This window comes from Emys orbicularis, chromosome 1, assembly GCF_028017835.1.
Source record: "Emys orbicularis isolate rEmyOrb1 chromosome 1, rEmyOrb1.hap1, whole genome shotgun sequence".
NCBI classification, from domain to species: Eukaryota; Metazoa; Chordata; order Testudines; family Emydidae; genus Emys; species Emys orbicularis.
The window spans coordinates 34,327,092-34,341,603 of NC_088683.1; the positions used below are offsets into that span (position 1 = coordinate 34,327,092).

The 14,512-nt window shown below is 38.5% G+C and overlaps 1 protein-coding gene across 1 annotated transcript in view; it reads right to left on the reverse strand.

The window, feature by feature from the left end:
• Positions 1 to 1,995: 1,995 nt before the first annotated feature.
• CERK (ceramide kinase) overlaps positions 1,996 to 14,512 on the reverse strand; it is a 49,338-nt gene continuing 36,821 nt past the window's right edge. The window contains exons 8-12 of the mRNA XM_065413766.1: positions 13,747 to 13,852; positions 11,708 to 11,778; positions 7,119 to 7,330; positions 4,485 to 4,693; positions 1,996 to 2,180 (exon numbers count right to left, since the gene is read on the reverse strand). Coding sequence (XP_065269838.1) covers positions 2,081 to 2,180; positions 4,485 to 4,693; positions 7,119 to 7,330; positions 11,708 to 11,778; positions 13,747 to 13,852 — 698 coding nt within the window. The 3' untranslated portion in view covers positions 1,996 to 2,080. The remainder of the gene's footprint in view (positions 2,181 to 4,484; positions 4,694 to 7,118; positions 7,331 to 11,707; positions 11,779 to 13,746; positions 13,853 to 14,512) is intronic.

A 14,512-nucleotide genomic window follows, 5' to 3' on the forward strand; every position in this document is an offset into this window, starting at 1 on the left:
GACCAGCTGGAACTGATACTTTAGAGCATGATGAGTGTCCCCATCTGCCCATGAGCAAAATGTGCCACATCCACAGTGCTGTGAGCCACTGCCTACCCAAGGATCAAAAGAATTGAAATGTGGGTTTCCCTCTAGACGCCTATCACTAGGCCACTTAAGTGGACAGCTAACTTTTACACTAACTTGATACTTTTACAAAACATGTATTTGTAAAACTGGATTACTATATTTCCAGAGGAGGTTTTACTTCAAAATACAGTTAGTAAATGTGGCTTTAAAAATATAGTGTAATTTGCGTTTTTATGTTAAGTAAGTTTGAACAACATTGGTTCAGTCAATTTTCCAACCCATCCCATTCCAGAACAGTGTAAAATAGTACTGCTTTTGGAAAAGTATTCAAATATTTCACTGAAATAGTACATAATGAAAAATAGAGCCTAAGCTTTATATTACTGTATTTTAAAGGAAAATCATTTGCATATGTTTTATCAGAACACTGCAGTACGAATATCATTATAGCAATGATACAGCACACCATTTAGTAATTACACTTAAACGTAATTGCCTCCATTGGAAAAAAAACCAGCCATCTATGATAACTGTACTTCAAGTGCTTCAGCAGTACAATGAAAATTATCAAAGTTTAAACAATACAAACAGGTGTGAAAAACAAAACTAATGCAGCTACACATCAGAAGTTTCAATAAGTTATGTAAATACGGTACTGTTAGTCGTTCAGACACAAAACAAACACAAACAGAACATTTTATAGCAAAGCATACGCTCATCAAAAGGCAACATAGAGAGAGGGTGCTAAAGTCTGATCTTCATTATGTAGGTGTGAGACTGGAATGATAAAAGAGAATTCAGCCCAAAATCTATATCGACTTCAGCACAAAAGTGTTAATACTCAAATTAATATGCACATGTAAATAATCACTCCATATCTGTACAGGATAATCAATTTTCCCTGCTAAAATAGCAAGCACTTGACACAGTGAATTTGTGATTTATCAAAGGTCAGTTTTTCCCCATGACTTCACACAGCAAATTAAGTTTTATTTTATTATTTTCCACATTTCACTAATTAAGAGTACCTAAAACCTTTCAGTCAATTAAATCACATTTAAGATGAACCTTTGGCCCCCTGTTCACCTTGTATAATGGACTCTCCAAAGGACTGTGCCATTGTCATTGCTAGGAGGGAACCTTTTCGTGTATTAATTTAAAATACTTAAAAAATGTAGAATTTGCTGGTGCTTTATAATATATTTATAATTTTTCTCTTGCCTGTGCCTTTCTGGTATTATAAAATGCCCCTATGAGCTGCCTGTGAGATACCAAACGGCAGCTGAAGTATCATCCAAACTGTTCACGAAAGCCTTTTATAATCCCACAAAGTTCCATGCAGGGGAGTTTATAAATACAGTATGTAAGATCAGGTATGCTTTATATACAGATGTGCCTTTTATTTACTAAAATACTTCTAAACTCTTAAAATTATTACTTAAAGCCAGGAATGTATATTTGAATTGCATTGATAAGTTGCAAGATACAGTCAGAATCAAGTAATGAAAGATTAACTAAAAATAGAGATGAAGTAAATGAAGATATATCACTACTTTCCAGTATTTAATCACATGCAGCTATAGAATAATTCTAGCAAAGCAGATCTTTTCAAATTAACATTGCAAATATCTCATGTTGATCTACTCTAAAGGTGTGATTTCAGTGGAAAGTATTCACACTACTTTAACACATCTATAATTATTATTGCAACACAGCCAGTCAATTAGTTCTTTAAAAATGGAATGAACATCAGTCATTATGAAAATGTAAGCCAATTAATCCTCCTCCTGCCACACACATAATTTAGGTTGTTTCTCTGAAATATCTCCTGATGACTCAGAGAAGGTTTAAAATACTTAAAAATGTACATAGATGAAATTAAAATATAATTTTATAAATATTTTACCATCAAAATGCTTTCCAATTTTAAAATATTTATTAACTTGAATGAAATTCATATTTACTCAAGTAATTTTCTTTAACTTTTTTTTTAAACAGCGTGGAAGGATATCTATAGTAATTGCTCAACTGTACTCTGGTTGTAAATAGCTTCATCGTTAGAATTCTCCTCTATTCCTCTTGCAAAGAGTTTCATTAACTGACAGTGAACCCTGCAAAATAAAGAAATTATGTATTGAAGATTTTTTTTTTAACTAAGAAGTAATCACATTTGCTATGGGCATAATTTGGAATCACTGTGCATTCCACGTGGCAGGGCTAAACATTCTATTCTGCAGCACAAAGCTATTGCCCCCTACTGCTGGGACACTCCCCTTCTGCAGAGGATGTTGGACGGTGGAGTGCATATTCACAAGTTCACCAGCCCTGCGACCACCACTCCCCACAGAGGGCGTTCAATGGGAGTTCTGCATGATTCATAGATTCCCAAGGCCAAAAGAAACGACTGTGATTATCTAATCATTTGATTACTGTTTAATGGAACTCTGTTCTACGGACAGATTTTGTACTGTATTTCTGGTTCCTTTTACCAATTAAAAAAACAAACTCCAGCCTTCCACACTCCCTCTCCCTTGAACATTTACATAGTTGTAAACATACTTCTCTACTTGCCAAGGCCTGAAAGTCAGATGCAACATCTGACAAAGACCCCAAATCAACCAAAAGTATCTTCATGCAAGTTAAGTATAATGATATGGGATTCACTCCTTTAGAGAATGTAGTTTCTATCATCTTAGTTTTATGATCCTTTATTTCTGATGCAAGTCATTTTTAACAATAAGAGTAAAGGGATAATGAATTTGTGTGGAATGTTGGTAACTTTGAGATGTATATGAATGACAGCCCTCAAAATGAAGGATAATTGAAGGGTACAGGTACAAAACCAAAAGTGTATTTTAAGATAATTTCTATGCCAGAAAATGTGGCATAAAATAATGAAAATTATAAAACACCAATGTGGATATTCTCAACCCTTATATAACCTAACCAGAAGTTTGGCACACTTGTGATGTTGCATGGAACTAATTCCTCACTAGCCCAAATGAGCATTGGACGTGCTCTCTGTATCTTCACTGTGGAATCCTGGGAATTGTGGAAGCAACTAATAGCTATATAAGCTTTTAGATGAAGCAGGAAGAAAGGGATTGAACCATCTTCCTTTCCAACCATTGCTATACAGGATATTTACAGTTAGTTTTACTTAGCAAACAAAAAGGCACATGAAGAAAACATAAGAACGTAAACATAAGAACAGCCATATTGGGTCAGACCAAGGGTCCATCCAGCCCAGCATCCTGTCTGCTGACAGTGGCCAATGCCAGGTGCCTCAGAGGTAGTGAACCTAACAGACAATGATCAAGTGATCTCTCTCCTGCCATCCACCTCCACCCTCTGACAAACAAAGGCTAGGGACACCATTCCTTACCCATCCTGGCTAACAGCCATTAATGGACTTAACCTCCATGAATTTATCTAGTTCTCTTTTAAACCCTGTTATAGTCCTAGCCTTCACAACCGCCTCAGGCAAGGAGTTCCACAGGTTGACTGTGCGCTATGTGAAGAACTTCCTTTTATTTGTTTTAAACCTGCTGCCCATTAATTTCATTTGGTGGCCCCTAGTTCTTGTATTATGGGAACAAGTAAATAACTTTTCCTTATCCACTTTCTCCACACCACTCATGATTTTATATATCTCTATCATATCCCCCCTGAGCCTCCTCTTTTCCAAGCTGAAAAGTCCTAGCCTCTTTAATCTCTCCTCATATGGGACTCGTTCCAAACCCCTAATCATTTGAGTTGCCCTTCTCTGAAACTTTTCTAATGCCAGTATATCTTTTTTGAGATGAGGAGACCACATCTGTACGCAGTATTCAAGATGTGGGTGTACCATGGATTTATATAAGGGCAATAAGATATTCTCTGTCTTATTGTCTATCCCGTTTTGAATGATTCCTAACATCCTGTTTGCTTTTTTGACTGCCGCTGCACACTGCATGGATGTCTTCAGAGAACTATCCACAATGACTCCAAGATCTCTTTCCTGATTAGTTGTAGCTAAATTAGCCCCCAGCATATTGTATGTATAGTTGGGGTTATTTTTTCCAAATAACCCCAAATAAATAGCCCCAAATAAAGTGCAAATGATCCCTGACAAACCCAACCAATCATTGAAATTCCTGTGAGGATGTGATTTGAATCTGCTGTCAGATACATTTTAGTGTATTCTAATGAAAGAGAAAGGATGCATTTAATATTTTCCTGGAAAGTTTTTGGTAAAAAGCAAAGGCTAGCGTTCAGAGGAATTCTTCACAAAGATTCTAAAAAGCATCACAGAATTCTTTAGGAATATAATGTTATCTATTACCTATTAACGTCTTAAAACTGACTGCCCTAAAAGCAGATATCTTAAAAGGATCACCTTGCTACAAATAATATACACCTTGACAGTTACTCACCTAACTTCAATTGTGGAGCTATCCAAAGTTTCTCCATCACAGTTCCAGATGCTGTTACTAAGATTGCAGCAACAAGCTGGATGGTCTCTGCAGAACTGGCCAAAACGTTTCTTTCCTACATCCTTGACATCATTGTCACTGTCTTCTAAATGCTTTGATGTAAATTGAAACTTCTTTACCCGATAAACCTCTACAAACGTGAAGTCAAACTACAAAGATAAATTAAAACAGGCATTCTACAAAGTATTTTATTTAAATTAATCAGTAAAGCTCAATATAGAAAGCAGCATTTCATTTTCACTGGGGTCTCCAATTTTCCAGAGGGGCTGATTGTGGCATGAAGTACAAGTGATAGTTTCCTAATGTTACACTACAAGTCAATGGTTCTTTTCACATAAAACATATGGTCCTCCTGACTTTCAGGCCTTTGCTTTCCATCAACAAGACATGGGTTCTCAAGGGACTTTTTTCCCAAAACCCTGCCCTTCTTTATGGCTACATGGGGTAGGATCCTGAAACTACGCATAGGAAGGGGTCCCAAAATTATTTTATGTCATGTCATAGGGTCACAATATGAAAAAGATTGAGGCCCACTGCCATACCAGTCTATGATTCTCAACTTCCAGACCCTATACAACTGCACTGACTTTTCTGCAACCCACTCCCTCTGCGCAGTGTAACCTTCCCCTGAGGGCAGGGTCCAGTGATTGCCACATCTAGAGAAGTCCATGGCAGTATAGGCACTGTGAGGGAGCTGGGAATGTCAAGGGTGGAGGGGAGGGAACAGTAATATTTATTCTGCAATGAAGTAAAATCTTCTTAACTAGCTAACCTCATTGAAAACAAATGTGGTAATTAAGAGATTGTCTTAATTATCAGAGGCTTACAGGATTACATTGTGATAATATACAACCACTTATTTCACAAAGTTGTTTAAAATAAGCTTTGTATAAAACATTAAGGGAAAAATCAAGTTGCTGCGTGTCCTCCGCTCCCAGGAGGCAACTTTCAGGATCTGGTCTGAAATGTTTAAAAGTCAGGATGATGTAAGGTACTCAGTTTAGCAACTGCAATACAGGTGGGAAACAACAAAAGTGAGCAAAGGGACACCCAATAAAATGCACGGTAGCAAATATCAACTCATACCCGTTAACTAGTCTATATTAACGCACGGACAACTCAATGTATCTAGGTTTTGGAACCATCTAAGCACCTAAATCAGAGTTTCTCAACAGGGGAATGCTAGACTAATCCAGGGACAACCCAGGACAGAGGAGATGAGCAGACAGTGGTATGGGGCATATCACTCTAGGTAGGCAGAGGAAAGAACAGAGCGGGTGGCAGGGGTGGGAGGGGATAGCTGCATGACCCTGGATCCATTCTGACTTCCCACTGCAAACATGTTCCTGTGGCGAAAGCTGTGGGCAGCTTTTCAAAGCCTATTTTCCCTCCCTGCTGATGCTGTGCTCCTTAATATGGCAAACCACAGCAGCAGTCCATGAGTACAGAGCTATAGGCTCAGTGAGCAGCTTGCTAGTAACTTGTATTCATGCCCACAGAGAGCCACCAATGGATGCCCACCCCCCCTGGAGCAGCACATAGCCTTGTGATAAATGATGGAATAGGTAGGGGGAGCAACCGGGGACAGGACGCAAGGAACAAGCAAAAATGATTGAGAATAGAAAGGAAAAATAAAGAAAAAGCAAGATGGGGGTGTGGACAAATGGAGGTGGGAAAGGAAGAGAGGGAGAATGGTATGAGGGAATACAGGGCAAGAAGTTATAGCCACTTACGTTGGGGAGAGGAGTGGGAATAGAAATAAAAAGGTGAGCCTAAATAAGCATTTTACAATGAGGTGCAGCATTAATCAATTGTTTAGTCAATCATCCACACATGGCATTGAAATCATGTGTCTGGCAATCATTCCAGGTAAGTCAGAAGACTGGCAGCCATAGATATGATCTCAGCACCCTGAGCTAAGATTTCACCTGATACTACATTCTAAACAAGACAGGCACACTTCCCTTGGAATTAATCCTGTAAAAATGTAACAGCATAATGTCAGGAGAAATTTTGATGTAGGACTGGTAAAGCTCATATTCTAATCACTTATGGTCATTGAAGATCTTTTGAAAGCCTGTGTCATGCCCAAATTACAGTTTTGTTAACTACATTCTGATAAACTACATACATTATGCAGTTTCCAATGAGTAAATTCTTCTTCATTTCTTGTTCTGAACAATTGTGTGATATTGCTGTGGGGCAGATGTTTGTGCATTTCAGTGTTTGGTGAAACAAACAAACATGTATGTGTCTGCAAGCATTTTGGGATAAAAGGATTTTAAATACTAACTGTATCCAACAGAAATTACAAGGGAAATTTTACAAAGGACTAATGTAATTACCAAAATTGGAATTTGGCTAAGGACACCATGGGAGAAGTCCTTGCTCTTACGTAAAATGTCATGAGATCTTCGATGGTCACATGCGGACAGAATATCTCATCCAAAATGCATACATGCTCTTGTTTATCAGTTCCACCACTAATGATTTTTGTGCCAGATAGTTCTACCAGCATTTAGACCCCCTTCAGACCCTGAACAGTACATGGTCTTAGAAAGAGAAAATACATACCTGATCATCTTGGTTTGTATGCCTGATGAGATACCTTAGAAAATTGAATCTGGAGCATTTGCGAACTAGAATTAGGTCAATAGAGCCATCTGCCAAGTGAGCTGCTGGAGAAAGGCCTTTAGGACTCCGTGGACAGGCACAGCTCATATTGACTGCATTGATGGCCAGAAACTTTCCTTTAATAACCTTCCAATCTTCACCTCCTTCATCCTCTGAAACACACAGTCAAACATGTCGTTAAGACTATTACCAATATACTTACAGGAGAAGTGAGATAAACCATGCTTAGCAAGTTTTCAGCTATTTAATACAAATTTTAATGCATTATGGATATGTATCTAACTTAAGTAATACAATGTATTTTGTATATTTTATCATGAATTCACACACAAAGTTGATATTGTAATATTTCATACTCCTTCCTACTAAGCATTCTTTTCTGAGTCTGTAGCACCAGAATGGTACACGCTCTTCTCCCTTATATCATACATATTTGACACTTCTGCCACATGAATGTCAAATTCAGATTCCATATACTCAACATTCATGGTCATGGGCTTAACCCACATCAAAGTTAAAAAGAAAAAGAAAAAAAAGAAAAAGCAGTGCTGACTGAAAAAAGGGAGCAAGGGGAGAGACAGCAATTTTTGGAGTTTTACTTTTAATTTATTAATGTATTTATTTATTAAGATGCTGATTCAGGAAAATTAAGTGTGTGTGTGTGTGTGTGTGTGTGTGTGTGTGTGTGTGGTTTGCTTGTTCCATTCTGTTTTGATTTTTCCCATGCCACAAAATGTATTCAAATAAATTTTAAAAATGTGGGAGGGATGATAAATGATTCAGGAGTCAGCGATGGCTGAAGTTTCAGGAGGGAACGATGGAAATCTCAACATTTTTCTGGCATTGGCAGTTGCACGGGATTAACTGAGGGCAGAATTGGTCCCTGTGTCATATTATAAGCCTGCCCAGGTAACTGAAAGACAAAAATAGTAGAGAAGCTTGTTTTCATCAAGACCAAGCTATGGGCATTAACAGATTATAACCAGACTCAGTTTAAATGTCTGGATGCATCAATTTTACTACAATTTTAATAGCAGTATTTCCCCCCCTGGACACAGTGGATGGTTACACTGGAAATACTGCATAAAAATGGCAATTTTTTTGAAAAAATGTAAGGAAAAAGAGTCAGACATCAGAAAAATAAGTCAAATTGCATGTTTTGGTTTTAAGATTACATCTTTTCTGCCTCATCCCCTCAATGAATTAAAAAGGCCATAAAGGCATTTTTAAACATCCCTTCCAAATATAAGTGGATTCAAATATTTAAGACAGACTCCTCTGTACAACCATCTACCCAGTCAAAAGATGCTTGGAGCACTGTTTTAAGAACCTACCTAGACAGAAAAGCAGCACTATAGATGATTAGGGTAGAGTATGTTAAAGGAAATATTAAGGAACCAACAGAGAAGATAAACTTGGATGATCAAGCTCAGTAATATACTGTATCAATGAAAGGGGGGGGGGGATGGAAGTCATGTGACATATCTACTTGTAGGGATTCTGCAATACAACATTCTTCCCCTCTATCCATTTTAGTAAATCAATAACTAATGGTTTTCTCTCTGAGTTGGTTTTCTGTGCCTTAAATGTAGTATTTTAGGACCTTCATCTGTACTTTAATTCTGATATTCTTTGAACAACTTGATCAAATGGTGCCATGCTTGTTTTAGAGAAGAATTAGCCTGATCATGCAGCTTGCATAGCTTGTATTCAAAAGCAGTATCTGTTGCCAGTGTTGGATTAATTTTGAACTGATCTTCCTCCAAACTAAACAGCAACAGAGAGAAAGCAAGAGCCCGAGGAAGTTATTTCTTGAAACAAATGAATTTTTCTAACTTCACTTGAATTTTCCACTTTTTGAATCTTCCACTCACCAGACTCTTTGGCAACTGAACTAAAGGAAACATAGCTACAGAATGATACAACAGGAGTGTTAAATATGGAGATGTTTCAGAGTATTTGATTGCAATATTCATTTGGGCCTTGACTCTGCAGGCTGCTGGAAGCTGCTGAAATTACTTGTGCAGACACAAAGAAGTTCTAGTACTCAATATTTGCTCAGCACCTGCAGAGAGACTTCTACATAGTACTGAGAAATGCATTCAGTGCTCAGCAATGTGAGCAAATTTCTAAACCTGTGCTTAACTGAGCAGGGGGGAAGCGGGCATGATGGAGGATAGGGAGAGCAATCCAGTGAATACAAAGCATGTGTGCAGTAGCTTCTTTAATCTTTTTAGTTATTTTTACTGCCCACCAAGAGTAGCAGATTATTTCACTTTGCTTATCAGCTTCTCTTAAAGAAGAGCTGGGACAGCCATGAGGACCAGCTGCTGACAGTATCTGTGCTCTAAAAAAATAGTATTCTGCACAACCAGAGGCTTAATGCCTCATGACACATGCTGGCCACAGTATTCCTGGCTCACTAGCTTGCAGGTCCCACTCTCCTGAGCCAATAGTTATTGGATCATAACTAACATAACACCATGCTTAGCAGCCTTCATAATGGCCCTGAACTACTCTTTCACAACAGTCTTCTAAACCCTTGCAGGGTCGAGTCTTTGATCAACACATCAGATAATTTTCTTCTACTGTGACATAACACATTACCATCATCTTGCCACTTCTTTCTGCACATAAAGATGCTGAGTTAATGTAGATTTAGAAGGAAAAACAGAAATTTGAAACAACCACAGAACTCTAATAAAGTATGATAAGCTCCTAAAACTGATTAAAATAAAACATTTCCTCAATATCATGACACATTTTTTGCAATTCCATCTTACCAGGGACTATGCAATGTTAAAATAAGTTACATAACCAGAAAGAGCAACAAGAAAACCTGTTTCAGCTTGGTTTCAGCTGTATGTGAGGTGCATGCCCATAGGAAGAGCAGTGGTACGAGATACTGAATGAAAAACACTGCTAAAAATACTCCTTCGCTCCTGATCTTGGGGATTTTGGGCCTGATCCAGTGCCCAGACAAGACTCCTATTGCCTTCAACAAGCACTGGCTCAGGTACTCTGTGAGCAGGGTTGGTTCCTAGGCATAAATCAAAGCAACCTGAGTTCTTCTAATTTACTCCAGCTGCTAACTATCTTAAGGGGTTGAAATAGCAGCTGGGGATCAGTGCAGCCTGAAAACATCCCAACTCTTAGGGCTAGTCTACACTGGGGGGGGGGGGGGGGGATCGATCCAAGATACGCAACTTCAGCTACGCGAATAGCGTAGCTGAAGTCGAAGTATCTTGGATCGAATTATCTGGGGTCCACATGGCGCGGGATCGACTGCGCTACCGCCGCTCGCTCTGGTGGAGTTCTGGAGTCGACGGTGAGCGCGTTCAAGACGTTCAAGTCTTAACAAGACGCGATATATCGATCCTGGATAAATCGATTGCTACCCGCCGATACGGCGGGTAGTGAAGACGTACCCTTACACTGGCAGCAGGAGGTGGGCCTGTCATATAAGTCGACACCCCTGGTGCTAGATATGCTAGTTTTATGACCAGACTCTACCAGTGATGTTGCACAAAATGACTGCAATATACTGGAGGATCTGGTCCATTATGTTTAATATTTAAGGCCTTGATCCACTGAAGTCAGGCTTTGGATCAGGCCCTAAGGAAACAAAGAAGAACAGAAGTAGAGGTCAGCACTGGAAGTCTGTCCAAAAGACAAGAACACTGAAGAAGGATTTACATGAGGAGATTGAAGCCAGGAACTAGTTTCCAGTCAAATGGAATGCACCCATTTACATTAGTCTGAATTTGGCTCTACTAGAGGTTCAACGTTTGCCAAGACACTACAACACAAGTGAGGGAGTAATGGGCTACAGGAGAAGTGAGGCAGCCAGGAACTGAGCTGCACAGAGCCTTGAAGGGGAGGAGCAGTAGTCTGAAGGTACTGAGGAAGGAAAATGAAAATCAATGCAGGAATTCAAAGAGTTGTGTATGTGTGTAGAGGGGGTTGACAAGATTGGAGCACCAGATGAGGAACAACACATGTAATCTGTACAGAGAACTGGTAGGGTGTCACTGGGAAAGATGTTAAGTAGGTTATTAATAGTCCATGTTCACAGCATGATACTTACAATTTTTAAAATGTATAACTGTTTATTTACAATGAACTTTAGCACTGACTAAGTACAAAACCTTAACTGCTATCTGCCCAGACATCTATTTAGGAGGCAATTTAGCTTCCACACTAGCGCAGGGCTTGCCAATTAAGCGTTATTTTGTGATAAGAGTTCAGATGATTTAGGATTTGGTTGAGACCACAAAATAAACTCTCCTTCTCAGGCAGGAGAAGCCTGATCCACTGAACTCTTCAAGGAATTAGTATATTTATTAGGAGGATTGTTGGACAGTGATAATTTCTTATGGTTTTTCTTTAAATTCTTCTTTTCAACTTGAATCCTGAATTCTTGGCTAGTTTATAATAATTAAAACACAGTGAAACTGATCTAGGTGTTTAAGAATTTTTTTGTAACGAAACACTACACATTCTTTACATTTATCACTTCAATATGTTACCATTATGTTCTAATCCATAATTTTTCTGTGGCTCCTCCAGTTGTTGCTTACTTTGCCTGCAAATATAGCACCTGAAAAACAAGAATATTGTTCAGTTTAATTTTAGTATGTTTTTTTCAACTATTGAAATAAGTTACTTAAATTATTTCACATTTGGAAAATGTTACTTTTACCGCAGCCTACATTCATTGTTCTTTAGCATATAAAGATCCCAAGTGCTTCAAATAGAGTTCAGTGCTTGGATTTACACTAAAGAAATCTGTGTAAGAAATACCCAGTCCCTAAAAGGGATACATACAAAATAATGGATTATTTTAGTACTTAAACTATGCAAAAGTCACACTAAAACTTTTATTTTCTGTTAGGGATCAGAATCAAACTGAGCTGCCATTCCAAGAGATCTATAATGCACACCCAAGAGTCTACAGCAGAGTACAGATAACAGAATAGGACTGTGGGCATAAGTGCAGTATGACTCTCCTCCCCACATCCACACCATGGTCTCATTCCTCCAACTGGATCCACACAGATGGATTCTTATGCCCTTGCAGAGTCTCAATGATTTCAATGATCTGTCCTCTTGGATTGGACTGCAGGACTAGGGCTCACATTAAGTCTGTTGGAAGCAGAACATTAACAGCAGGAACGAAGGGCTGAGGAAAGCCTGATCCCCATTTCAGATGACTTTTTTTTTTAATGTATATTTGTTTGGAAACTCTTGTTTAGCTTTTACAAGGTTTTTTAATTTCATAATTATTTTTAGGTTCAACATTTTTAAATGGAAAAAAAGTGAAACACCTTAAAAACGTGGTAGAAAGAAAAATGTCTACAAAATTATGGAATTTCATAAGATCCCAATATGACATTAGTAGAGTGGGATGGGATTCTCCCTGTGTAGGTCTTCAGCAGCAGGGATTGGACCCAGGATGCCTGGATCTAAAGCCATGAGCCTCTACTGTCTGAAATCAAAGACCCATGTCCGTTATCTCAAAGCCAGGAACAGATAGAATTGGAAAAAAGGAAACTAGTGATTAATTAAAATATATTTGGCTGTATTAGGGGACCCTGTCTCCAGTTAATGTGGGTTTGAGTTTTGCAATTTACTTCAATGGGAATAGAACAAGGTCCCAACCCTGAAATGACTGAACCATGTATGTAGTCACATTAACCTCAAGAGTCATATTGTGATAATTGAAAAGATTTTACCTCAATGGGACTACTCACATGCTTAAGTCTTTCCAGGATCTGAGGTCTCATAGTGTAATTACTTCCTTGTTTGTAGGAAGCTAGAAGGCTTTTGGATTTGTCTTTTGCTAGTGTTTACATGACATGTGCCCTTGAGTGTTTCTATTTTGCTTCCTTAAGGGTACGTCCAGACTACCTGCCATATCGGCGGGTAGCGATCGATTTATCGGGGATCGATATATCGCGTCTCGTTAAGACGCGATATATCGATCCCCGAACGCGCTCTCTGTCGACTCCGGAACTCCACCGGAGCGAGCGGCGGTAGCGGAGTCGACGGGGGAGCCGCGGCCGTCAATCCCACGCCGTGTGGACCCCAGGTAAATCGATATAAGATACTTCGACTTCAGCTACGCTATTCACATAACTGAAGTTGCGTATCTTAGATTGATTCCCCCCCCAGTGTAGACCAGTCCTTAGTAATGCAGGATGAAATACATCACCTGGTCAATAGACACATTTTTGTAATGCAAGCCAGTTCTAGGGTTTCTTTTTGTTTTGAAGAGTTTACTTTGTCTGCTGACCTAGAAAAATTAAGTGGTGCATTTGATAATCAAGGAACTGCACTTTTTACAAAACTCAGCTCTTCCATAGCATGTTTCTGGATATGGAGAAAAAAAACCCTGCCCTTATCTGTATCCAAAATAAATAAATAAATAAATAAATGTTTTGTATTACTTTTCTTTGTTAGATCATGCAGAAAATGAAAGTGAATAGTTTATCAAAATTGAAACACTCAGTTCTGATCCTTTTTTAAACAGTTTGTGTGTAGTACCAACGGAGAAATATTAACCTACCCTGTTCTGCATCTTTTCTTATCTCTTGGAGATCTCAGTGTGTGTTTTGCTGGTAGAAAGGAAACTGTTCCCTCATAGTAATGATGAGAGAGAAACGTCTTGAAACCTTTTAAAAAAACAGCATTACATAGCTTTTAGTTGTTGTTCCATTTCCTCCACCAGGAATTGCAAGAGAAGAGTTGCTCTCCTCAATTCCACATCTCTTTGCTATTCTGGCCCAGACTTTTAAAGCCAGCTATGGTGCTTAGCTATACAACTCCCATGAATTTCAATGGCCTAGATAGGGCAAAAACATTAGTTTTTGTTTTTAAAGGAGAGGGGACATAAACAATACTTCCCAGGAGCATAACAACTGGATTTATAGGGTTAAAGAATGGAGAGTACACCCAAAATTAAAATTCGGATATTAATTTCCAAAAGTCTCTGTGAAAGTGAGAAGCACTACAATATGAAGGTCAAATACAAAATTGAATGAGTATATTCTTGGATTTACATGCACTTTGGCAAACAGTCTTAAGAAAGGGGGATAAAGAAGAAATACAGGAGTAGAAATATTTGAAGATCACTAGTTCCCGTCCCCTTAAAAAAAAATCAAACCCAAACTTATTTTTTCTGGCCAACATGATTTACAGAATTTAGGAAAATAAATGTTCTGTAGGTATGGATGCTTCCTCCACATTACTGTAGTTCCACTGCTTTTTCAAGCCCAACAGCCTCATTCTTTACAGCTAATCCAATACCTTGCTCCATTTTTTTTCTCCTTGAA